General features: G+C 52.6%; 5 protein-coding genes across 5 annotated transcripts; 1 reads left to right on the top strand and 4 right to left on the bottom strand.

Annotated features, from left to right (window-relative positions):
- Positions 1 to 909: 909 nt before the first annotated feature.
- On the bottom strand, positions 910 to 2,764 carry ACO1O0_007750 (uncharacterized protein; the record flags this gene model as incomplete). The annotated part of the gene is made up of 4 exons (XM_083197118.1): positions 910 to 1,151; positions 1,206 to 1,507; positions 1,571 to 2,731; positions 2,757 to 2,764. The coding sequence occupies 4 exons, from the start codon at positions 2,762 to 2,764 to the stop codon at positions 910 to 912; spliced, it is 1,713 nt and encodes a 570-aa protein (XP_083046586.1).
- A 6,839-nt stretch (positions 2,765 to 9,603) lies between these two features.
- Positions 9,604 to 12,330, top strand: ACO1O0_007749 (ATP-binding protein; the record flags this gene model as incomplete). Its single annotated transcript, XM_083197117.1, has 3 exons — positions 9,604 to 9,609; positions 9,763 to 11,795; positions 11,889 to 12,330. 3 exons carry the CDS (start codon positions 9,604 to 9,606, stop codon positions 12,328 to 12,330), a joined length of 2,481 nt encoding a protein of 826 aa, XP_083046585.1.
- A 689-nt stretch (positions 12,331 to 13,019) lies between these two features.
- Positions 13,020 to 13,984, bottom strand: ACO1O0_007748 (esterase/lipase family protein; the record flags this gene model as incomplete). The annotated part of the gene is made up of 2 exons (XM_083197116.1): positions 13,020 to 13,916; positions 13,982 to 13,984. The coding sequence occupies 2 exons, from the start codon at positions 13,982 to 13,984 to the stop codon at positions 13,020 to 13,022; spliced, it is 900 nt and encodes a 299-aa protein (XP_083046584.1).
- A 1,880-nt stretch (positions 13,985 to 15,864) lies between these two features.
- ACO1O0_007747 (cytochrome P450) lies at positions 15,865 to 17,664 on the bottom strand (the record flags this gene model as incomplete). The annotated part of the gene is made up of 5 exons (XM_083197115.1): positions 15,865 to 15,960; positions 16,021 to 16,800; positions 16,855 to 16,973; positions 17,035 to 17,290; positions 17,359 to 17,664. 5 exons carry the CDS (start codon positions 17,662 to 17,664, stop codon positions 15,865 to 15,867), a joined length of 1,557 nt encoding a protein of 518 aa, XP_083046583.1.
- A 2,652-nt stretch (positions 17,665 to 20,316) lies between these two features.
- Positions 20,317 to 20,970, bottom strand: ACO1O0_007746 (CAP domain-containing protein; the record flags this gene model as incomplete). Its single annotated transcript, XM_083197114.1, has 1 exon — positions 20,317 to 20,970. One exon carries the CDS (start codon positions 20,968 to 20,970, stop codon positions 20,317 to 20,319), a length of 654 nt encoding a protein of 217 aa, XP_083046582.1.
- Positions 20,971 to 23,762: the final 2,792 nt, after the last annotated feature.

The following is a 23,762-nucleotide window of genomic DNA, read 5'->3' as shown; positions in this document are numbered from 1 at the left end:
CGAGGGGGGACGAGAGGTCGCAGGACAATTAGTATAGAATAAGCTCAGATGGGTGGGGGAAACGGAAACCGGTTTGGCATTTATGCTTATCCTGCACCTTAATGCCTATCGACGATCCATTGAGGCCCCCCTTCGCCAACTGCCGGCATTTCAGCTACGGCTTCCATCAATCCATCTTGCCCGACACACGACGAAGAATACGTGTATTTCCCCAATGTCGTTGTCAAGCAATTAAAGCAGCAGCAGAGGGTACGCGGGCACACGGCTTGGCGCAGTGGCGAGCAGACCCCAGCTTTCTGGTCCCACCGTCTCACTGTCGCTCCATGTCATGTGTTGCAGGTTTTGCACATTGCGCTCAGGGGCGTTCCAACGTGGAGGCGTGCTTGAAAATGGAAGCCAACGCCGTACTACATTGTACTCCGCACTACTGTCAAAAAAAATTGTCCATCGTCCAGACATATCATCTCAGCTAATACCTTTCGTTCGGAAACTGCCCCGTAAATGGTGAACTGGCATCTGGCTCGGCGCCAAGGGTGCCCAGAGATCCCTTGGTGGGACAAATTGTGGATGACTCAATGTTCTTGAACCTCATATGAGTCGAGTTCATACTAATCCCGCACTGTGGAATGTTTCCTCAAAAATAGAGGGGGGGGGGGAATCCAAGTACTCCGTAAGTTGTCTACGTCTCCTTATATATAGCCCATAAAGAGTACCTAAAAGAATATGAGAACACGCACTCCCATACCTGGCTGGCACAGTCCACGTGGCCCCTGACACCATATTCGACAGCCCTTTCCAAGCACTAACCCCATCCCATATACCAATAGGCGACCAAATTTTAGATGAAAGTTCACAAATAAACTCCTGAATATAAGGAGCGAACTGGAACAACAATTCCCTACTCTTGCCCTACTCAGATCCACACACCATCTCCAAGGCCAAGTCTTCCAACTCGCTCACCGCTTCAAACCCAGGCAGTTTGGGCATATATCTCATAGCCAAGAGGGCCAGCCCGTTCACAATGGCCTCGCAGAAGAACTCGGCAACGGGGTTGTCAAACCCATCGTGGGCTTTTCTCAGCGTGAAGCTCAGCCCCAGGTTATTCAGAAAAGGGTCCTCTTGGGTACCAAGGATAGCAGCTAGTAGGTTGGCTACGTAAGCAGTGACACATTGCAACACTGCAAGTCAAAATAAAGGATACTTACTGATCACCTTGGGTCCTGTGCACATCTTAGTCGCGTAGCTGCACATGATAGGATCAGTGCCATCGGGGTCGGTCGGAGGGATACGTTGTTCAAGCGATGAACTATCCGTGGCATCAGGGTCCCTGTCCAACAGTGAAGCAGGCAGCCGGGGGTGCCTCTTCTCAATGGGGCCTTCACCGCACCCGCTCTCACCAAGATCCGCCGCATCCTGGTAGGAGACATCGGAGCACGTCTTAAGAGCGGCGTTGACTAGACCCGCCGCAGCCGAGTATAACATGTAGTCGCGAGAGTCGGTGTTGTTACTGGAGGTATAAATCAGAATAAAACTTCTCCACCAGAGAGATATATAGAAGGAGGTGGCTTACTAGTAGCTGTCGTCAATAGTTGCCTCAAGTATCATGGCCTCAACACCTTCGCCGGCAATGATGGGAACGTCAAAAACGTCGAATTTCTCATTGTCACAGATGTCGGAGTCATCAGGGCAGTGTTCCTTAACTTTGTCGATCAGGGACCCGCTGAGACCTACACCCTCATCCTCGTTGAGCGCCGTGCCCAACAGGGCAGCCGTGTCAGAGAGATATAGGGCGTATGTCGGCCGGGGCGGCTGGCAGCCGGGGATCGGGGTACACCACTCCGGATCATGGTTCTGGATGCCCCCTGGCCCGGCGCAGACGTTGCAGCCGGCGGTGAAGGTGACGGTAACTTCTGTCACCGGATTCTCCGTCTTGGTGGGCATCGCAGTGTAGTCGCAACTCTGCGTGTCAACCTGTGGGCTTTCCACGGTGAGCAGAGGCAGCGTCTTGGTCTCGCCGCTCTGGGTGCATCGGCAGAAGGCGCTCGTGTACTGGTCGGGCAGGGCATTCTGCATCCAGCAGTCGGGCTTCTCGGGTGGCTTGGTGGGCTCGGGTGGTTCCTGGGTAGTTGGGGGAGCCTCTGGTTCTCCGCCATCTTGCGTCTCGGCAGGAAGCGGAGTCTTCGTCATGGTCGAAGGCACCAAAGGGTCCCCGTTGACTGTGTACGTGGTGGCACATCCTTCGGCTCGCGCCAGAGGCGCCTCGGCGGCCCATCGAACCCATCTCTTTTTCATGTTGCTCAGATTCCGTTTTGATGGAGGCGAGGCGGCCAAGTCCAAGCAGATATCCAGGTCCTCTTCGTCAGCCGCTGCAAGGGCCAACTCGTTACTTTCTGCGATGTCTTCCGCGCTCAAGTCGCTGATCCGAGCCCATTCAACACCGAGATCGTTCGCCACCGTCTGGCAGCCTTTTCGACCACGCAAGTACTTATTACCATCGCTGCACGACACGATGGGTTCTCCTCTTATCTTTTCTGAAGTCTTCCACCAGGAATAGTAGCCCCAAGTTGCCACCATAGCACCCTCTGGGTATTTCAATGTATTGATCTGTCGGCCCTCGGTGTCAAGCCCCGTTGGTTTTCCGTTTTCGTATGCTGTTTGTGCCAAGGGGTTGTTGTTCTTGGAGCGTTCCCACTCAAAAAGGTAGTAGGCAGTATCTTCTGCGTGGTAGATACTGTTTGGGATGAGGCTGTTCGAACCTTGCCATGCAGTTCGTGAGGCCCAGAGGGGAGCGTTGATAGTCTTCTGTTCATCTCGCATCAATTTGTGGAGAATCCCATTCGCCTTATTGGCGACATAGATCATTCTGTCCTCGGGAATCCAGAGCGCCGAAACCATCAAGCTACCAAAATCGGTCTCTATGTGTCCGTCATCCTGTGTGGAAACCAGCCAATTGTGATGCTCGCTGGCGACGCGGTATAAGTGATCCATTGTCACATCAATATTCTCAGAGACTTTGACGGTCTTGACATATGTACGCCTGTCTCCGGGTTTTGGATCTTCCGGAATTGTGCTCATTTCGGACCTAAGTTGAGATGGCTCCAGGTGTTTGCTGACCCAAGTACCTTCGACCCAAACCCCCCAGAAGGCGGCCCAGATAATGGTGATAGAGAATCTCATGGTGGCAACTGGAAAAAGAATACGGGAATGTACAGAATAGTGGTGTGTCTGTAAGCCCTCAAAATACAGGAATGGGGGCAGAAACGTTGACTTTGGAGGTGCTAGATGGCTCGAGTTGTCGAGTTCCCTGAGGGTTGCTATTCAAGACTCTCTTTGTTCATGAGCAAGACTCTAGCTTTTATATAGATCGTTTGCTCTCTTTGAAGATGGTTAATAAATCCTGGTATTGCATTTGCGCCCTGGCAGCTTACACCCCCTCGTCTTGCTGTATCTATTGATCCTCAAGTAGAAGCTCACATGTTGTTTTGCAACCAACACGCTGCTAATCTATTTTGAGTCTCATGAGTCCGTAACTCTCATGTGTTGTATTCATTATCCCCCCTCTTTTCTTTTTCTGCTCTTCTTTCCCATTTGTCGAGAGTACTGTCATTTTCTAAACTTAGACAAGTCGCACGAGTTCACAATACCTTTAGTCTTGAAGTTTGCAGCCAACCCATCATGGTTAGGATGTCCACATTTTGTCAATTGCGGCGCCCCAGTATGGCCATCCATGCTCTCAAAAGTATAATGACGACATTACTTGTGTCTTCAAAAGTACCTGAGCCGCGAGAAAACGCAAAAGTGCGGCACGTACGACGTTGGGCCTTACGGCGAGTTGGTTCTATATATTCGCACAGTGGCGTAGTCCTGTCCAGGTGTGTCCAACAGTATGCTGAATTCCTGTTTGTTCCTCGGCTTTGAGTTTGGATCTGCTACTCCTGCCTTATTACCTTGTCAACTTAGCTATGCTGGTCGATGTTAGCACGCCTGTTGTTCTCATGCATACCCCTCAGAGATGCCCAAGGCCAAGTAAATACGTCACTGCTTATAGACACACAACTCCAGAAGTACAAAGCACCAGCCAGGTTCGGAGCCCCTGGCAACCAACGACAAATAGAGGGTGGCCCACTGGATGTTCCTTCTACTACCAATCAACATATACCTAATATCATATCAAAACTAAATCGGGCCGTCAGGCAAAGCTGCAAGACAGAGAGGTGTGTCGAACAAGTAGCACGAAGCGGCGCAGGCGAAATCCTACTGTAACCCTCTGGGGGGTGGCAAAGGAAAACGAAAACAGGAAGATAAGCATTGCTATGAATAAACGAATATTAAATGGCCGTTGGCCGTGTTAGTGTTGGCTGCGTTAGTCGTGTTGGTTGGTACCTGGTATGCTCTAGCTTTGTCAAACATGGTACTACTAATAGGTAGCTAATGACGAAACCAGGAACTGGAAAGCTTCAGGCACGGCACTCAGGACCAACCCTATCCATGGATTCGTAATTTCTTGCATACAATCTGCAGTCGCACCACCCACGATCCACCTTGACATCGCCCAACAAGTGGCACGGCGCAGGTTTCTACTTAAGGTAGGTATCATCTTGCAGAGCCAACAGACCGTTCTTTATCTTAGTCCCGTCACCGCTCCAACCTCCGCTAAACTGCCACCATCGCATATCTTTGTCAGAAACAATGGCGCAGCCAACTGCCTTCCGATTCTTGGATCTGCACCCTGAAGTCTGCCACAGAATTCTCGAGCACACCGATCTCGTGACGCCTCTGCGCCGCATCGAGTGCCGTGCCGGAGAGCTATCTGCGGTTCTTGAGCCCCCCGTAGAAGCACCGCGTCATGTCCGCATATACGGTGGCCAACATGACGCCCGCGTACCACCACCACCACCACCACCACCACGACCTATCGGCTGGAAGCCACCAACAGCTCTATTCCTTGTGAGCCGTACTTTTGCGGCCCTGGCCCAGACCGTCTTCCTCTCTCAGAACCACTTTGACATACGCGGCGATCGCCCATTCAGAGAAAAAAGGGAGGCTGCGATGAGAGGGGAATTATATGCGCGCCTAGAAGGGAGTCCCGCAGCCGACTTTGTCTCCTGTCCCATGCGGTCCAAATTTCTCCCCAGTATCAAGTCTATGTACATCGCGTGGCCACCAATCTGGAGCGCGCCGCCTTTGGCCTCATCACAAGGATTCCGGGACTGGCGAGAGGCTGTGGACAAGTTCAAGGACAGCCTGCACCCACGCCACCTCACCATCTACGTCACGGCAGACTGCTCGATTCCGCTCGAAAGGGAGGTCTGCTCCCATGCTCCACGGTTACGTCGAAAGTTTTTTGAACCGATCAGTTCCATTGACACCGTACGACTATCAGCGGGCATGTTCTGGCCCATCGAGAGGCTCGCGCAGACCCACGGTGTGAAGATGTTCCTATGGGACTTGGAATGTGACGTAGAGGGCAGGAAAGTGGTCTACTACTGCCGCCATCGGAGCGAGTCTCTGCCGCGCATGGCCGACGACATGGATCTCTTTGGGAGACTGCATCCTGCGGTGATACACCACCAGCGCCCATTTCAGAGGGGCCGCGTCGGCGACGGTGAGGTTGATTATGATAACGAAGCAGCAGCGGGATGGGTGGAGGGGGTATTTGTAAGGCCCAACGACGAAGATGAGAGTTGGCTCTGGGACCCAAAGATTGATAAAGAATAGAATATGCAGGCCAGAAGTGCCATGGTTATAATACCAGCCAGCACTTGAAGGGATATGAGACGTATCAGGTAGGCCCGGCTCCGACTTGGGCGGGCGGCCACGGCGCTTGGGAGTAGTGGTAGGAGTATGTGCTGGTGATGTTGTTGGTGGTGTGGGCGGGATGGAGATGCTTGGTCGAAGAGAGGTGGGCATTGTTGGGTATTTGTAGAATCATACGCTACCGAATATTCAAGTATCTCCCTAGTCATTGTGGATACGTATTAAAACTTCATAACCAAGCCACATAAGAGATCAAGCCTGAAATCAACAATACTCAGCGTCTCACTGTTGAAATGGCCCAGTAAGCAGAGTTACTCGTCTCAATACTCTCTGGCAAGTCCAGAGTGTGCCCTGCAAAATGCCTAAAGGCATCCAAGGAGCGGTTCTGGGATGTCACGAGAAGCTTGAAGATTTGCTGATTGCTCCCTTCCGTTGTGGCCAGTTGCACCAGGCGTTCCATAACAATGTTCGTGTCGTCCCGTAAGCTCCTGGTCTCGTACCAGGAGATCTCGTCAATGAGACATAGCACCGCGCTTCCCCAGGGGAGCTGTTTCATCAGCCCTTCGAGTATTGTGCAGAGTATTTGCGGTCCAGGTCGTTTTACCGCTTTCCACATGGAGCCGGTCAGGAACGTCAGATCTAGCGGGATGTCTCTGTGTTTCAGCTGGGAAAGTAGCTGGCACACGAGGCTCGCCATCATGCTAATTGCCGACGCATTATAAACTGCCTCGGGGTAGATGAGGGGGGATGAATTGTGGGCGGCACAAAAATACCCAATGGTGAAGACGGGGGCCGTCTGCGGCTCCTCTTGGGGAAACATGTTCGCAAGGACCATGGCTAGGGGGGAGATGCTGTTTGCAGAAACAAGATCGTCGCGCCCGTTAACAAGGAGATAAGTTGATGATGAGCTCTCTGTAATGAAACGAGCAAACTTCTCATCCCTGATCATGGCTTCTGCTCTGGCCTTTGCTCTGTCATTAAGTTGATACCCAAGTTGAAGATATGAGGATACGTCTTGAGATATCGACTCTGGATTATACTGAAGTTTTTTCATGAGCCTTCGCATCTTGACCTCCACTTCTGTTGGGTCAGGGAGGGAGCGTCTCCGTCCATTGGAAGACTTGGACATCTTGCCCATGCTTATCCCTTCGTCATCGCTCGGGAGCAGGCAATCTGCATTTACCCAGTCGTAGCCGGTAACATCAAGTTGGGCTGTGGTATGCAAGTCCCTAAGTTCTAGAGCGCTGTGTTAGTTGAGATGCAGGACACAGCTGTATTGAAGGAATGTGTATGTAGAAGGGGCGAAGTGTGTGGAAGGATCCTGCCGCAGGTCTACATGCTTCGCTGCCGGGTGGCAGACTGCGAGTGGATCAGGGCAACTGAATCTGACAACAAGGGAGAGGGAGAGATATTCACCTGAACGCTCCAGCCTGAGCGAAGGATGTGTGAGCAAAAGCTTATGCAAGCTCCTAATGTATTTATCCCGAGACGTGACTTGATGTCGCATCATGTCATGGATGTCGACCATGATACGCGACTGGTATTGAGAGGTTTCACGGACCTCAACCATGACACGTGCCTGGCAATGGGCGGCTTCCTCGTTGACGTCTCGGGCGCAAGCCTGAATATCTTCCAAGCTCTGTTGCAACTCCTCCTTGTATTGGGTTTGTTTGACCAGGCTCGCCCATGCCTTTTCTATGGGGCTCATCAGTCTGGTACTCAAGTATTTTGTTTGGAGGGATGACCAGACATACGATACTTGGACTCAGCGAAGAATAGAAGGACGTGACGTAGCATGGTCAGTATGGTCCTGAAAAGCTCAAATGTTCGTCTCTCGAGGGACTGGTTCCGGATTTGGCGGTAAATATCGACGTATGTCTTGGCACTATCTAGTATTCTCGGCAGTTTGGCCAGGGCGGTATAGATTTCCTCCTTGACCTTGCCGTATTGTTTGGCAGCCTGCGATTTTCGAGTTAAAGATATGACTGGACAAACCAAGTAGGCCAAACAAAAAACAAAGTAGTGTTTAACGTACGGTTACCGCCACTGTGAATACTCCGCAAATACTTTGTGTTTTCTCTTGTTAGAAATTTGGACAGGAGGCCGGCAATTAGAAGGGCTAACCTTGATGCGTAATCCCCCCCGGGCAAAAGCTTCAACCAGCTCTCCAAGGCAGCTGAGTTACGGCTTATCTTGTCAATCAGAATCCTGGTCTCTCTCTGTTTGTTTGGTCGCGTCTTCCACCACCGCGCTGTCTTTTGAACCTCCTCGACGACTTGTGTCCAGTCACATTTTCGCAAGTCGACAGGTGGAGCGCTGATATATTCTGGAGTGTCGGATTGGCGTCGGAGCTTCTTCTGAACCCCTTCCAAGAGTTCAAAGACGATTTCTTTCTCGTTGTCCACCTCCTTCCACATCTCCTGACTACTTAAGAAATTAGCCTGCCTGCCTTATAATTACCACTCTCAAGTGCAGCTTCAAAGACAGCGGTCTGACCTTTCCTTCTGTCGCTGGCTGGCTTCGTCGGCAGAAACATAGCCACTGCTTCGCTCACCAAAAACAAAGGCGGGCTGACCAGGAGGCTCAGCGTGGTTCTCTATAAACGTCGCAGCTTCATTAGGTGGATGTCGATCGCGGGAGCTCAAAAAGCGATCCCTCTTGCAACACTGTGCATCGAAATCCATAGCGATGTCATTAATGGCGGTAGAAGCTAATCAACAAAGGATCAGGATCATCATAAGAGTCACAATTAACGCAGAAGGGCTCAATAGATTTATGATCTAGCACATCATGCACGCCAGGCAGGCGGCCAGTGAACAACAAAAGAAAAAAAAAGGGGGGTAGTCTGGTTCCATTAGGCTTGAAGCAACACACTGAACGGAAACGGCTCACGAGAGAATGGTTGCATCATTTTTGCATATGCAGTCTCGCAATTAGGCACTCCATGTCGCAGAGAAAACAAGAGACTTCTGGATCATTGGCTGGGGGGATAAATTTTTGGTTGTTGGTTGTGCACTTTGGCGCTCCTTCATGCAGCCCCGAATCTTGTGACCTCCGCCACTGTTGGGACGCAGGAGAGATACACAGTCGCACTAGTTACACTGTATTGGTACTAATTACAGAGTATCTGTACGGATATAGTACTAGGCTAGGAAAGATAGAAAGGCACGTACGCACTGTGCACGACTTTGCCCGGCAACATCTTTCCCCCTCCCAACTGTAAGAGCCAACAACTATGGCAACGTCATCCCATGTGCGTATATCACAGCCTTCTTATGCGGGTTGTATCCATGGCTGGGAGGAAGAACAGAGGGGTTGAGGGGTCGCCCATATTGCCTCGTTCCTCCCTCCTGATTCTTCCTCTCAAAACTCAGTCTCCCTTAAAATTGCAGTGGATGAGGACAAATCAAACCCACTCATCCTCTTACTACAAACTTTGAACAATCTCCCCACCCCCAAGTTGCAATGTCAGCCAAAGCGGCTCAAGGTCAGGATCAACTGGCTACATCGCTAGTTGATCAAAACGACCGCAATAGGCAGCATACTATAGCAACGGAAGGGGACCAGTCACAAACCAAACAGGTTACAAACGACACTGTGGGTCCAATCGCTATTACTCAGACTGATTCGACCGCTCTGGATCTTATCAATGTCGGCGCTCTGGAGAAAGAGGAAGATAGACACGAAAACGAACGCAAAGCCAGAAACTTGGTCAGTACAACATTGTTCAAAGACTTCTCTCACACTGTACTGGAAGAGGAGAGAAAATTAGGTCGTCTAAAGATGCGATCACACCAGTCCCTTCTTCACCAAAGCTTGACGGCCGCACGGATTGAGGCCCTGGAGATGGAAGTGAAAAATTTAACGAACTACGTATACAAACTCAACAGCGATATCGAGGGTCCGAAGGTTGAGAAAAAATACCCAACTCACAAGCACCAGCTTCGAAGAGTAAGAAGGAAGGATTTCCAGCTCACTAAAGAGTTGGTTCTAGGACCTCTGCAGCAACAAGCAGCACTAGAGGTTCAGTTGTCGGATGATTTCAATTCCAACTCTATCGAAGAGGTCTTAGAAGCAGAAGAAGTACCTCCGAGAACGGGGGGCGACATGGATGCCACCTTGAGCGATCAGCAAAGGCATTTTGAATCTAGCACACCGGCCAGGCTGAGGATCAGATCTCTCCCGCTCATAATCCACCTAAGAAAGATACCTGGTGGCTCCCTGCCGGTTTTCAAACTTTCTGAAACTGAGGGGAAAAAGCTGTACTCTTCGGTGACCTTTTTACGCCCTTTCAAGTTCTTTATCCGACACGATACCGCCATCAGGAAAAGCCTCGGGGACATCAAGTCTCTGGTCAAAAAGGAGGATGAATCCTCCCAGGACGAGAATCAACTTAATGCCTCGAAACGAGAAGAACGAGGATTTGACAACAGAGATCTACTTGAAGACCTTAAACTCCTCATCAATTTTTTCGACACCGACCTCAAGGCTACTTTCGACCTCCGGAAAAAAATCAAGGATGGAACAGCCGTTGACATTGAGTACGCAGATCTCTGGCATCTATTTTGCAGAGGTGAAGTGATCGTCTCTCGGGGCAACAAAGACCATGCATTCATGGTTGCCAGTGTGGCTGGCGGACGCGACAAGTCCTCGAGCAAGAAAGATAAGGCAGAAAAAGAAGAAGAAAAAGAAGTCTCTTTTGCTAAAAGTTTCACCATCGATTGTTTTAGCATGGGGACCGACGGGTCTTCTTATGTGCCAGAGCTCGCAACATTTGCAATCAGGGAGTTCCACGGAAGCCGGCCCATTTTGTCATTGCCCGTGTACCCCCTGCGACTCGACCCAGAAGCCAAAGATTTGCGGACCAAGTTTGTCAGTCGCGGAAGGAAGCTCATGGAAGTGACGCGTGATTCTTTCTGTCATACTTCTGTCCGTGGAAAGACTCTAGATGAGCCGTCTTATGAAGTTGATGGACAGGCTATTGTCGACATTACTCTTGCACTAAACGCCAGGCCCGATTGGCGGACCAAGGAACCAATATCGATAGACCAACTGACCAGGACGCACAAGTATGAAACCTACGAGCCTCCTTGGTGCAAGATGGAATCTGAGGGCTGTTGTGGGGGAGACATTGTTTCGAAAGACTGGAAACTTGACGATTTACTGACCGAGGAATTCTTTAAATCAAATGGCGGCATGGTGGGGCCGCTCGGAAAGGACGATGTGACAAACGAAGACGCATTGATGCTGATGCGACCCTATGTTCGCGCTTTCATCCTGCGGTCTAGGACATGGGCGACAGTTCGGGTGGAAGATCTTCGCGAGGTTGTATTCGAAAACAGGCTCGACGACCTCGTACTCCCTAAAAGTCACAAGCCCACGGTGAAAGCTCTGGTCAGAACCCATGAAAACACTCAGACACTGCGGGCCAACCCCACCGATAAACCAGGCATAGGCCGAAGCCTGGATTCGGTGAAAGGAAAAGGTGCCGGATTGATCATTCTCTTACATGGCCCGCCTGGTGTGGGCAAAACCTCGACAGCCGAGTGTGTGGCCGATGAAACAAAGAGGCCGCTCTTCCCTATCACCTGCGGTGACCTCGGCGAGACAGCTGCTGAGGTCGAGACAAGACTTCAATACAACTTCCAGTTGGCCCAAAAATGGGGTTGCGTGCTGCTCCTTGACGAATCTGATATCTTCCTTTCGAAGCGAAACAATCACGACCTGCACCACAACGCCGTTACGAGCGTTTTCCTTCGAAGTCTCGAGTACTACAGTGGCATTCTTTTTCTCACTACCAACCGCGTGGGTATCATAGATCCAGCCTTCAAGTCTCGGATCCAAATGTCGCTGTTCTACCCGCATTTGGACCGCGCTGTGACTATCGAGCTATATAAAAAGTTCATTGAGCGTGCCAAAGCGGAGCAGGCCCGATCTAACAGCTACCTTTTCAAGATAAAGAGGAGTGAGCTTATCCAATTTGCCAAGGAGAATTTCAGATATCTTCGGAAGAAGAATCGGGATCCATGGAACGGAAGGTGAGTTTTCCACCCGCCACACCCCTATCTTACGCAGTATAATGCGGCGGGCCTACCTTTCCGTACAGACTCGCTGATCAAAGTCGCCATCAGGCAAATCCGCAACGCATTCCAGACGGCAATTACCCTCGCCGAATACGAGAGCATGAACAAGGCGAAAGAGGATCCCATAACCATCCTAGGAAAGGCACAGTTTGAAATCGTGGCCGAGGGATACGAGAAGTTTGATGAGTATCTCATCACAACGCTCGGATCTTCCGAAGGGGAAATGGCCAAGCGAGAAAACTGGCGCGACGACGAGTACTCGTACACGCTTGATGCATCTTCTGCGCGGACGGCGGGGGCAGTAAGTTCTCCGCCCAAGAAATCCACCCCAGGACACAAGAGTCAGAAAAGGTCCTCTAAAGGTTCCCGCGGTTTGAAATCCAGAAGATACGATAGCTCAACTTCAGAGGATGATGGCGAGGAGGACGGTAGCGATGAGGATGGCAGTGATGAGGACGATAGCTCTGACAAAGATAGCGACGATGAGTAGTGTGAAAGTTGCGAGGAGGGGAGCTATTCGAGCTACAATAAATCTCTTCCTGGCTGTGGTCTCTGCCTTTTGGTTGCACCTCCTTTTTGTTCCTTCCTCTTTCTTTTTGTGCTGTCGGAACCCGGGCAGAGTTTTGAGGCTCTCCGTGGCACCAGCACCGGTCCGGAGTTGGGAGGTTAGAGTCGGATCACGATTGTGCCCCTCGATTCTACCTGCAAACAATACGCCCGTCTCCAACAGCCAGCAATGGGAAACAAGAAGTGTCTGTATACCTGCGCTTCAAAAGCATCACTTCTCGGGAATGTTTTCCCCTAATGACATCAAGCCAAAGGCAAACTAGCCACTTTTATGTCACTTTGCTCATTAAAGAACTTCTTGCCCCAATGTATGCAGTGGGTCACTTCTGTGGGATATGCCCTACGGAGATTATATGGGCTGTCCGCTATACATGGAGACAAATTTGCTAAAGCATCGCCAGGTTATTTCTTCGTCGACTAACTACCGATAGCCAAGACGCCCATGAACCATGCGCGCTTATACTTCAAGAGACCCAACACACAAAAACAAAAACGGAATCAAAACAACCCCTTGAAAGAATGCCTATCACAATTTCATACGCCATTTAAACCGTACTAAATCTTTCTAATACCGAGCTAATCAGAACGCAGGAACACTTTCTTCCACCAGCCCTAGCTGGTGAGTTCTACCATCGTCAAAGCAAGGGCGTTTCTCAGGAGGATGTAGTTGGGATCTCGAGGCGACTCAAACTTGCATATAGATCGATGATCAGCATTGATGCGGATCTGGGTCTCTCCGGGGTATCCAAGGACGGCCGACTCCGAATCGACAATGAGCCCTCCAAGATAGCTGGAGTTCAGCGTCTCGTAGAACGAAAAGAGTTTCAGATTCGTTGTATAGTGGCGGAACTGGTCGTTGATGGTTCGGAGCTCTTGTGACGTTGATTCCAAATCGCCAACATAGGCCCGTTCGGAACTCATCTTGAGAAACCTGTTGAGCGGATTTGCCAAGGCGGAGCCTCGGTGCGGTGTGGCAAGAAAATACATTGCGGCAAACCGCCCGGCCAGATCCCTGAGCATGGGGTCTTGGTTGGCCATAATGAAAGCTTTCTTCGACACGAGACCTCCCATGCTGTGGGCGACAATGACAATGCGAGTGCTGGAATGGGCAATATATGGCGATGAGCTGATATTGGCCAAAAGTTGGTTCCCGAAATCATGAATGTCCAAGATGTTTCGCCTTCCCCTCAGAGTGGGCGACTCGTAGCCGTAAGTATGAATGCGCACTTTGGCAAAGGCGGAATCTCGGGGCAGCCAGTCCTGGGGCCAGAAATGAGACAGCAGTGAGTCCTTGGTCCATGTTTTCTTTGAATTGCCTCCCAGGCCATGGACAAAAATGAGATCGACCTCTGACTCTTGAGGGGAGTGTAGGAGAGTCAGTCCAAGTGATCCTTTCCCGTCGGTCTCACAAACGGCTGGGTTGGCGAACGTCTGGGGGAACGGGTCCAACGGGGATTCCGGGCCAGTCGGACGGGGCCCAGGATTGGTGTGGTGCGGCTTGTGGAATAACTAAATCATCGGTCAGCCAATTCTACCGCTTCATGGGAACAGGAGTGCGAGGAGGGAGAGCTCACCATGATGATCTAACGAAGTTTGCTCAATCGCAAAATGTGAATCTCGATAGGAATTGTTGTGATAATTGTCCTTGCAGTTTCTGGCCTGTCTGGCTTTAAGTACCGATGAGCCATGGGCCATGAGGCAACGAAGCAGACGAGGAGCACGCTTCGACCAAAGTAACAAGTGCCATATACGAAGCACGAGGACATGCATCCATGGGGCCTCGATGCGACCCCAGCGTCTCGCGGTGTCCAGAGAGCTGGGACACCAATCAGCCGGCTGCTAAGCGCCAACGATTGCCAATTGCCATCCCCCAGTCGAGGGAACCATAGCGGATTCATGTTGGCCCTGGCAGACCAAGGGGCGGTGGATTGGTCGGTCCAAAATAGGGTCGACTGCTGGAGGAAGGGAGTCATCTACAGCATGGACAGCGTGAAGGTGGCTGTTTCCTTGTGCTCCCCAAACGCGTGCTTTCCACCTGGGCAGGTTGTACAGAGCCAGGCCACTGCACCCGTCAACCGCGCCTTCCCTCCAACATCAACCACTTTAACTGCCCCGTGCATTCCTCCTGCCACCTGGAATCGTTTTCCCATCAATCTCAAAGTTCGTCGATGGATTGGATTTGCAACCCAATTGCCCAACCTTCGCTGTGGGAGACCACGAGGTCTTCATGACCCCCGCCGCTCGCCCAGGCGCGTAAATCGCCGCCAGCCATCAACAATTCTCTGTTGGTTCGTACTTGCAGACGCCAACACTACCCGCGCGACTAAAAGGGCGACCGGGGCACGAAACACGCCGAGCAGTGTTGCTTCGTCATGATCGCTGACACGCATCATCTCAATGGAGGGGCGCTGTAGGACGAGATAAGAAAAAACAAGGTCTCCAAGGCCGGGCATTGAACCAACAAAGGGGGCTCATCTTGCACCCACCCATTGATTCCTGGTCAAGGTGTTTCAATGATGAACAAGCATAGATCCTTGCAAGTATAGAACCAACAAATCAAGGTAGGTTTGAGGCTCACCATAACCTAACAGCATCGCCAATCTGACGGTCAGCAGCTACAGATGCGCCTTACCAAGATATTTGCATACAGCTTCTCCTTAAGATCTATAGCTCATTAGGTATTGGGCCAATGCGGCACCAGACTGTCGGCGGCAACATCAAACAACCCGAATCTCCGCGGTGGGAGCATCCGCCTTCCAGTTTGTTGTTGTTGGTTGGTGCCGCCCACGCCGCCCACGAATCTCCACTTACGCTCGGACTAGATCGTTCGAGCCTGAGCTGCGCACGTTTGCACATGGGATAAGCCAGAGAAACAGGATGATACCATGACACGGGTAGCTTCCAGCGGGCCAGGCAAGTAAGACCAAGTTTGACCCAGCCATTGTCCAAGGGGGCCTCGGCCCTTGAGCAGATCAACACGAACGTTATTATTCCTCACACCAAGTCCGTTCTAGCACTCTCAAAAGATGTTCAACCACTTTCACAGAGAATCATACAGTGGGCTTCTCAGCATACGCAGGGAGGGTTGCGCAGAAGGTGGGAATCTACCAAGCGCAGTACTACGCAATAGTGCGCAATAAACTAAGCCCTCCAACCTGCTCAGCACCCTTTTTCTGCAGACAACCATGGCACCATCATCCGCCAAGTGCCACTCGAAGCAGACTCTTTGCCAGTAGTCTGCAGTCTGTGTAGACAACGAGAGTCTTCGGAAACAGCAATCCCTCAGATGGTATTGAATTTCAAATTTTATCTGAACGCAAATTCACCTACAGATATTTTGAACCCAACAAGGGCGGTCGTCCCCCTCATCCCCCTCATTCCCGTACATTGGCAAACAGGAACCTTCAGCACACATTGTGCATTGACAAGTGGCCCCCGAACACTTACAGACAGCATCTTACTTCCGTCGACTAAGGATCATAGGCATATCGCTCTGGTAAATGAAGAAATAGTTTTCATACTTCCACTCGTGTGCGGCGTCAACAAGCTTGAGCTGGAGAACGTTTAGCCTATGCCGGATGGACGGGGTACTGGGGTCGAGGCAACCACTTACATCGTACAGGGTGTACAGACTAGGAAGAAGCTTGTAAATCTCAAGCTTGGCAATGTTGCGCCCAATGCAGATTCTCTTGCCCGCGCCAAAGGTAAAGTCGAAAATGTCATTCATGCGCTTCGACCGCGTGGTGAACTCATCCTCCGACTCGCCATCCCGCCGCAGCCAGCGTTCGGGGACGAATGAGTCTGTGTCTGGGCCGAAGATTTCGGTGCTGCGGTTTGTAACAGCTGGATTCATACCCACCCTAGTGCCTGCCGGCAGGAAGCGCCCGTCAGGGAGGTCAAAGCCGCCGTCGGGAACGTACCGCTCGAGCATAAGTGAGACTGCCGGGCTGAGGCGCATGGACTCGCGGATGACGGCGTCGAGATACGGCAGCGCGGTGGCGGCCTTCCACGAGACGGGAACGGGGAGCTTCGCGGCGTCAATTTCGGCACTGAGGCGGGCGTAGGTGGACGGGTTCTTGGCCAAGTAGTAGACGATAGCACGGAGGGCGCCAGCCGTGGTGTCGCCGCCGCCGCCGACGCTAAGCAGAGTGTAGTTGATGACTTGATTGTCATCGACAATGGCCGGATGCGTCGACTTGGTTTTGACAAACCGCTCGAGGAGGTGGCCCGCCGGTGGTGCAGTGCCACTACCCTTGGCGACATCGGCGAGCTGCTTCTGGTACTCGCCGACCACGCGGATAGTGAACTTCAGGGCGTCGACGAGGAATCCAGGGCCTATGCGCCAGATAGGATTCTTGTCGAGCCAGTCGTCGAGCCATGACATCTGGGCCAGCTGTTCGGGGATCAGTGTGACAAGTCAGTTTCTACTCCGCGGTGATCGACTCACAATCCCAAAGTACTTGACCCCCGACTTGGACGTCTTGATGAGGCCGCTGACGTCCTGCCCCTGTTCAATAAAGCCATAATGGCGACCATAGGTAATTTTCATGTTGCTGTCCCAGGCAACTAGTAATGGTATCATCAGCACGGATCAACCCCCCAGGGATACCTATTCAATACCACTTACAAAAGGCAAGCCACTCATCCATCATGATTGTATCGCTAACATCCTTTTCGCTGAGAAACGTCTTCTCCAGCTTATCAAGATACTTTTCAATGGATTCGTCGACGTGGTGCTCCATCTCGAGAACCTTGGAGAGGGAGAAGAATCCGCCTACTGGACGCTTATATCTGTCGTACCACTCGTCATCCTGGGTATTGAACAGGTTCGGGTGCCTCGTCCCATCCGGCCCGACGACATCATTCGGTCGATACATGTTAGTCTGGCGCCGCCCATCAGCATCCACGCACGCGAACACTCCCCTATCCGGGATGGCTGCAATTCACCCACCTTCTTCCATGCATTCTTGACAGTGTATACGGTCTTAATAAGGTTCGGATCGTTGAGCATGACGGCATCGGGCCCCACGCGAACGGCACTCCCGTACCGGCGGTGCCACTCCCGGTGATGCGCATCTGCATTGCCGAGAAGCACGGTGCGCATACGCCAGAGGTTGGTAAATCTAGAGGGCAAGGGGCCGGGGAATTTGCGGAGTGGCGAGAAGGCAAGCTCCCAGATGACCCTGGCGACAAGGAGGGCGCCCACAGTGGAAAGCACGTAGGCGCCGACTGCTTGGGCGTATCCGCCGGTGACCATAGTTTGATTGTGACGAGATCTCGAGCTGATGCTTAGCGTATGGACGATGGCTATTCAGGGCAAGCGGCCGAGACGACTTGAATGGAGGTGGCGCTGTGGTGATGGGACTGGCTGGCTGCCTGGGGAGGCTACACGGACAGGAAGTAATAAGTACGGCTGGAGGGTCTGGAGACCCTCGAGTACCGAGAGGGTTTATTTGCTGATCGACTTCAAGGTTGCCAAGGGACCCATTTTCCCAGAGGGATGGTACGTACTTCATATCAACACCAGAGTCCTGGTGGCCTCTTGGATTGGTCACTTGCTTGGAGTCTTCGGACACAGACTCCGCCAAGAAACAAGATCCCCGGCAGTTATGACTACTCTCGACCCGGGAGGGGGGAGGCGGGAGAAGCCAACCAGGGTTGGGCCGCATAATATTGCAGATTTCCAGTGCTACTGCCCCGGTGACGATGGGTGAATCATTCTGTGGGCCGCTGAACAAGCTCGGCTGGTACTTCGCCCTAATTAGACAATCGCGTGGGCATTGAGCGCCTGTGTTGTCGGTAGTTGATTAGTTATTTAGGACTGCTACGCCCCTGCCGTGTCTGTCCATCGTTGACGTAAACTGGCCAACTTGTCGAGGTCAAGCAGGCGTGCTGGGTTCATCTTTGCCCGCTCTATTTCTCAAAGTCGGGGACACAGACCACCGCCACCCTGGTGATGGATGTGCGACAGGTCGCAATGAAAAATCCGTGGCGCAGAAGAGGTGGGCTCGGTACGGATATACACGTATTAACAGGTTGTGGATCCCCCGCTTCTTGATGTCACCATAGTACTCCGTACTTCGTACGAGTATATACTTGGGGTAGGGTACTAGGGACTGTCATAGCGTCCAAATGCAGCAGAGGTCGGCCGCAGGAGGGAGCAGATTGGGATTAGCCTGTGTTTTTCAGACTCCATCCGACGGCCGAAGTGCTCGATCGTCCCAGATGTCTAACTAAATACACAACCTCATGTCTAACACGCCCAGAACGGCTAGCATATCCAGCGAGTCCAGTCACAGCAATCCCCGCTTCATACGTACTCTGCAATGGGTCTTAAATAAGGAGGGGTTCCCTTGTGATGATGGCCCCCTCTAGCCTCCATTTGTCTACTGTGTAGGTCAGTGTCCCCCTTTCTTTAACTAGAATGACCATCAACCACTACAGAGGAAGAAGCAAAGAGGGGGAAAAGAAAGAGGGGAATTGCGCCCAAGAACGAATCTCAGAAGAAAAATGGCCAAGAATGCCTTCTGCATAAACATGGCTGCGAATGGCAATAGCATCGACAACCTTGGCCCAGCCTGGGTCGCCGCAGACAGGGGCGGCCCAACTCCCAGATAAATCCTCTGGTCGGCTACGGCTATCAGCCTCTTTGTTTTACGTCTGTGATGCTACACCATGCTGGAGATTCGACGAATCTTTGGCGCCGACGATATACCTGTCGCGGGGACCATGGTATGATCCTCACTGTCTACATATACATCCCACTCCGTCCTATATTCAGGGAATCTTCACGAGCATAGTAAACCGACAATTTTAGCATGGGTAAATCCTCCTCATCGTCTACTCAGCTGTCATTGACGTTGCCACGCCACGTAGCCTAGACCACCCTTTCGACGTGGTCATCGCGACCGAGACGCCGCAGCGCATGCAACGTGTCGCTGATGGACCTTGTCGCGCAGCCGCTGGCGCTGACGGCGTGTGCGCTAGGGAAGACGACCTTTTCTGTGGCATTGCTGCTCCTGGGCGTACGCACTTGGATCCGCGTCGGGCTCCGGGCTGTCATCGTCTCGGTAAACGTCCTGCGCGGGCTGGTCAGCATCTTCGCGTTAGCGCTCTGCGAAGACCCACGCACGTAGTGGGTGCAAGGCGCCGAGTCAGAGTGTTGGGACCCTGATATCTTTGTTCAACTTGGCTCTTACCATAGCCGGTATGTCAGGTCAGGTTACACCATGAAGGAATAAATGGGTATCTTCATGGTTTGAGAGTCCAGGGGCTAATGTAGGAAACTACCCCAGCATACTCAATCGCCGGTGACTTTGCCCTAGCCTTGGTTCTTTGGTTCATCATCTGGAAGCTTCACGGGCTGAAGAAGGCTTCGAAAATGGGCATTGCCGTCTCCATGGTTCTGAGCATCTTGTGAGTGACCAACTATCGCTGAGTAGTAGATTCCCCCTGAGTGGTGAATACCCCTGGACGGCGACTGTATTTGACCAATCTCTTCCAGCGCTGGCGTCACGGCCATCATCAAAACGGCATATCTCGTCCTGTACGGTAGTCCCAGAGACTTTACTTACAAGCACATGGAGCTCATTTGGCACGTTGACACCCACACGAGTCTTCTTCCCCCATGTGATTCCTTCTACATCCCCTTGAACAGGTAGGCTGGAGCTGAGTATGCCCTCATCCTGATCAGAAGATCCATGCCGATACAGATATCTAGGTGATCGTCTCATAGCCCATGTTAAGTACCAGGCACTTGGAGGAGGCATCACACGACGATATATTCATAGTAAAGCGTTGTATCTCTATCCTCTTTACAAATCAGAGCATTCGTGTTATGACGAAGACCTAATAATAATAAAACCCATCCTCTATATAGTTTGCCCTTCCCTTCCCTCCGCCGATGGCATCACAGAAGTCCCGTCTCCAGAATAGATATCCCAACCGCCGCACCCACCACCCACAGCCACGGCGATGCCCTCAATACACCCGCCACGCCCCCCTCCTCCTCCTCCTCTCCCACGGCCTCGTCAAACTCGCCCTCCACGTTCCCCCGCGGCCAGTACTCGCACACGAGATACCACCCCTGCTCGCCACACAACCGCCTACCGCACCCAACATCCGTCGTGTTCTGCCACACGAGCTGCGTGAAATGCCCCGTGTCCTTGGAGAACTCCGCGTCGCCCCAGTCGTACTCTTCGCGCTCGTCCCCCCACGCGTCCACGCTGGCCGTCACGTTGGGGTACCCCTTTGCGAGGTTCTCGCCGTAGGGCCCGCCCGAGTGCTTGACCTCGCAGTCCGGGAGGTCGTCGCCGTCGAGGTAGGATGCGGCAAAATCGGCGAGGGTGCCATTCCAGGTGAGGTCGCTGGCGTTGTGCTGGGCGCGGAAGGTGTTGGTGCTGTTGAGGACGGCCGAGGTAAAGACGTCCCAGTCGCGGAACTGGGGTTCGGCTGAGGGTATGGCAGGACGGGCGGTGATGGTGACGATGGCGGCTTCGGCGGCGACAAGAGGGAGTGTGACGATGGAGAGGATTGCGAGTGTTGTTTGATATAATGTCTTCATGTTGCAGCTCAAGGAAAAGCCGCAGAGAATGAGCAGTCCTCGCAAAGCATAACAAAGAATATTCATATACCCAATGGCAAATATAGGATCGTCAAACTCCAGCCGGACAAAGAGCGTTGTCAAAACCTGGTTTCATCCCGATCGCCAAGGATCCCTTTCAAATGACGTCGTTGGTGCTGGTTGCTGGCGCCCTGATTACCGCCTGGTCACCGCCATGGCCGGCGCGTAAAACCGGACAAACTGACATTAGCCACGATAGTTCCCAGTGGTCAATCATTTGGCTTGGATGTCTTAGACTTGGCCAGATGTTATTTTAGTAAAAATACCCGCACGGCCGCAAGTGTCGAGCTCACCATGGCTTGGTGGTTGAGGCTCAGCCAGCCCACGCCGGGGCATCTCAAGCTGTACAAGGTAGACACGTCCAAGTCAAATAAGCGCCTGCAATTGAGTCTCATCAGAGACCCCATGGTGCCTCAAGGAATCAAGCAGGTCACTCGGCTCAGGAACTGTGAGTCTTACCCACAACCCCAAGCCCAGCGTCGCTCAACTCCAAAGACTCGAGAACCGACATGTCATCCCCCAGACAAGAGTCGGAGAAACCACTTGCACTTGCAAGAATATGCCCTACCGGCCTGCCACATAGAGCCTCCACTCAGGGCGACACAGCATGCGCCAGCGTCCAGCCGCGCTGTCGTGTTCCACCGTCCGACGTTCTTTGTCATCTCGTGGATCCTTCCATCGAACATTAGGGAGGATGCAGATGCGGCTTCTAAAGGTCATTCGCAATTCACCAAGACCCTGATCGCCCAGTCCCATCGTCGTACCCGTCCTCGAAATCGAGGAGCCGCCTGTCCAGCCTTTGGATACCTCCGGCCACCGTCGACTGACATCACCAGCACCGACACCGAGTCCTCCACACCCCTTCTTCTCACTTTAGTTGATGACCATCCAACTCGGTGCTTGGCGATGGAATCCTCACTGAATCACTGCCACAGCCGTTGCGTGGCCGCGAAATCGTCGCAGTTCTCTCGAAGCGCACCGCGGGAAAAGAGGACGCGGGACTCTATTCCGTCCCGCAACTATTGGCCCTGCATGCCAGTGTATTCCCAAAGCCGCGTGGGCTTGCTATTATTGGATTCATATGTACTCCGTATTGTGAGCACATGTACTCCGCAAATGGGTGGGAATGGAGCTCGTGGCTGCCTCTGTGGAACTTTCCACGAACAAAGAGTGACAAACCCAAAATGCCTTGAACGATGTATGACCTGTTCATTGTCAGTGTGTAGTAGTATCAGATGGTCACCGCAACACTGGCCGTCTAGTTTACGCTTTCGCAGTCGACAAGTCAGTGGCAAGCTCGGCAACAACCTTGGACAAGTCTCAGCCAAACCCGCAGCGTGGCGTCGCGAGGACCAAGCATTGTCAGCGTGTGTAATCCCCCATGTCCAATGTTGTCGCACGCCGCAACGCCGCCTGCCGCTGGCGACGTGGCGTACCGGCCACGCCACGCAGCTCCCGTGTGATCAGACGGCCTAGCTCCAACGTCATGCCTCGGGGGGCCGTCCGTACCACCTCCAATGAAAGAGCCCAATGCTGCTAGCAGCGATGCAGCCCGACTATTGTGAGTGGGTGTGAACTGGGATATCTCCGAAAAGCACCATTGTATTGTGGCTCGAGGGAGCACACATGCTCCTCTCCCACCTTTGCCAAAGAAAATGGTAAAAGTGCTGCTCAGATGCTTGCCGTATAAATTCCAAATCCAGTGTCTGTACCCAATTGCCTCGCGCGAAGCTCGTCGACAGTCAAAGAGCTTCCCATCCAAGTTCCCCGTAACGGACAATACGCTACCCCAGCGTTCCAGTGCGTTCGGGGGGCGTTGGTGGGCTATCAAACTTCGGGTCAAAATCCGGGGAAGCCAGGGATGCGAGATGGTGTGTGCACTTGAGCCCAAGTCCAGCACCTTCGGCCAAGGTGAAGCGTCCCTCGAGCGAGTCAGCGTCTCGGCGAACCAGGACCCTGGCCGCAATGCAACCCATTTCCCAGCCCGCGCGACTGGGAACTTGTTGATGGCGTCGGTCCAAATTCCCACCGAGGCTGATGGGCCGCTCTCGTCTTGGAAGGTTGGAGCGCCTCTGGCCCCAGTACGGATACTCCTAGCACCAGTTCACATCGCGCGATGACATCTCAGAGGATTTGTCAAGGTGATAGGGATGACCGAGGAGCGCCCCAGCCTCTCTTGGTAATTTCCCAGCCCATTAGTGCTCCGTAAGCTTCGAGAGGTGGGTATCCGTAGTGCAACTCGAGGGCTTGGAGAACGCAATAACGCTTCGTACCCCAACCTCCAGGGGTACTCGACATTTGACAACCACCACGCCAGCCCAAACTGACTTTCTCTCGCACCTGGCTGATTCCCGCACCTCCAGTTGCAAAGCCACCATAGCCCAACAGCACATAATAGCCCCGAATTGCACAGCAGTTCGTGAGAGGTGGTGTCATGTCCCAAGAACCTCAGTTGTCCACCGCAGGACAGCCCAACAACGCCCTTCCACTCGGACAGGCTCCTGAAGAGCTAGCTGTTGATAGCGTTCTTCCTCCTGACTCGGCACCGTGCGGAAAGAATGCTTTCGGTGCTAACCAGAACCGTTTACCCAATCGCCCGTCGAGTCCCGACTCACTCCCGTTCCCCGTGGGCAAATAACCCGACCCAAGAAATCGACAGGCCTTCCTGGCCCCTGGGGGGGAGCCACAGTGCCCATTATTGGCACCAGCCTCTCCGCCCCAGCTTTCAGTGG

The sequence above is a fragment of the Amphichorda felina genome (genome assembly GCF_050947745.1).
Source record: "Amphichorda felina strain 45539 chromosome Unknown scaffold_8, whole genome shotgun sequence".
Taxonomy (NCBI): Eukaryota; Fungi; Ascomycota; class Sordariomycetes; order Hypocreales; family Bionectriaceae; genus Amphichorda; species Amphichorda felina.
This window is presented reverse-complemented; position numbering and strand designations above follow the sequence as displayed.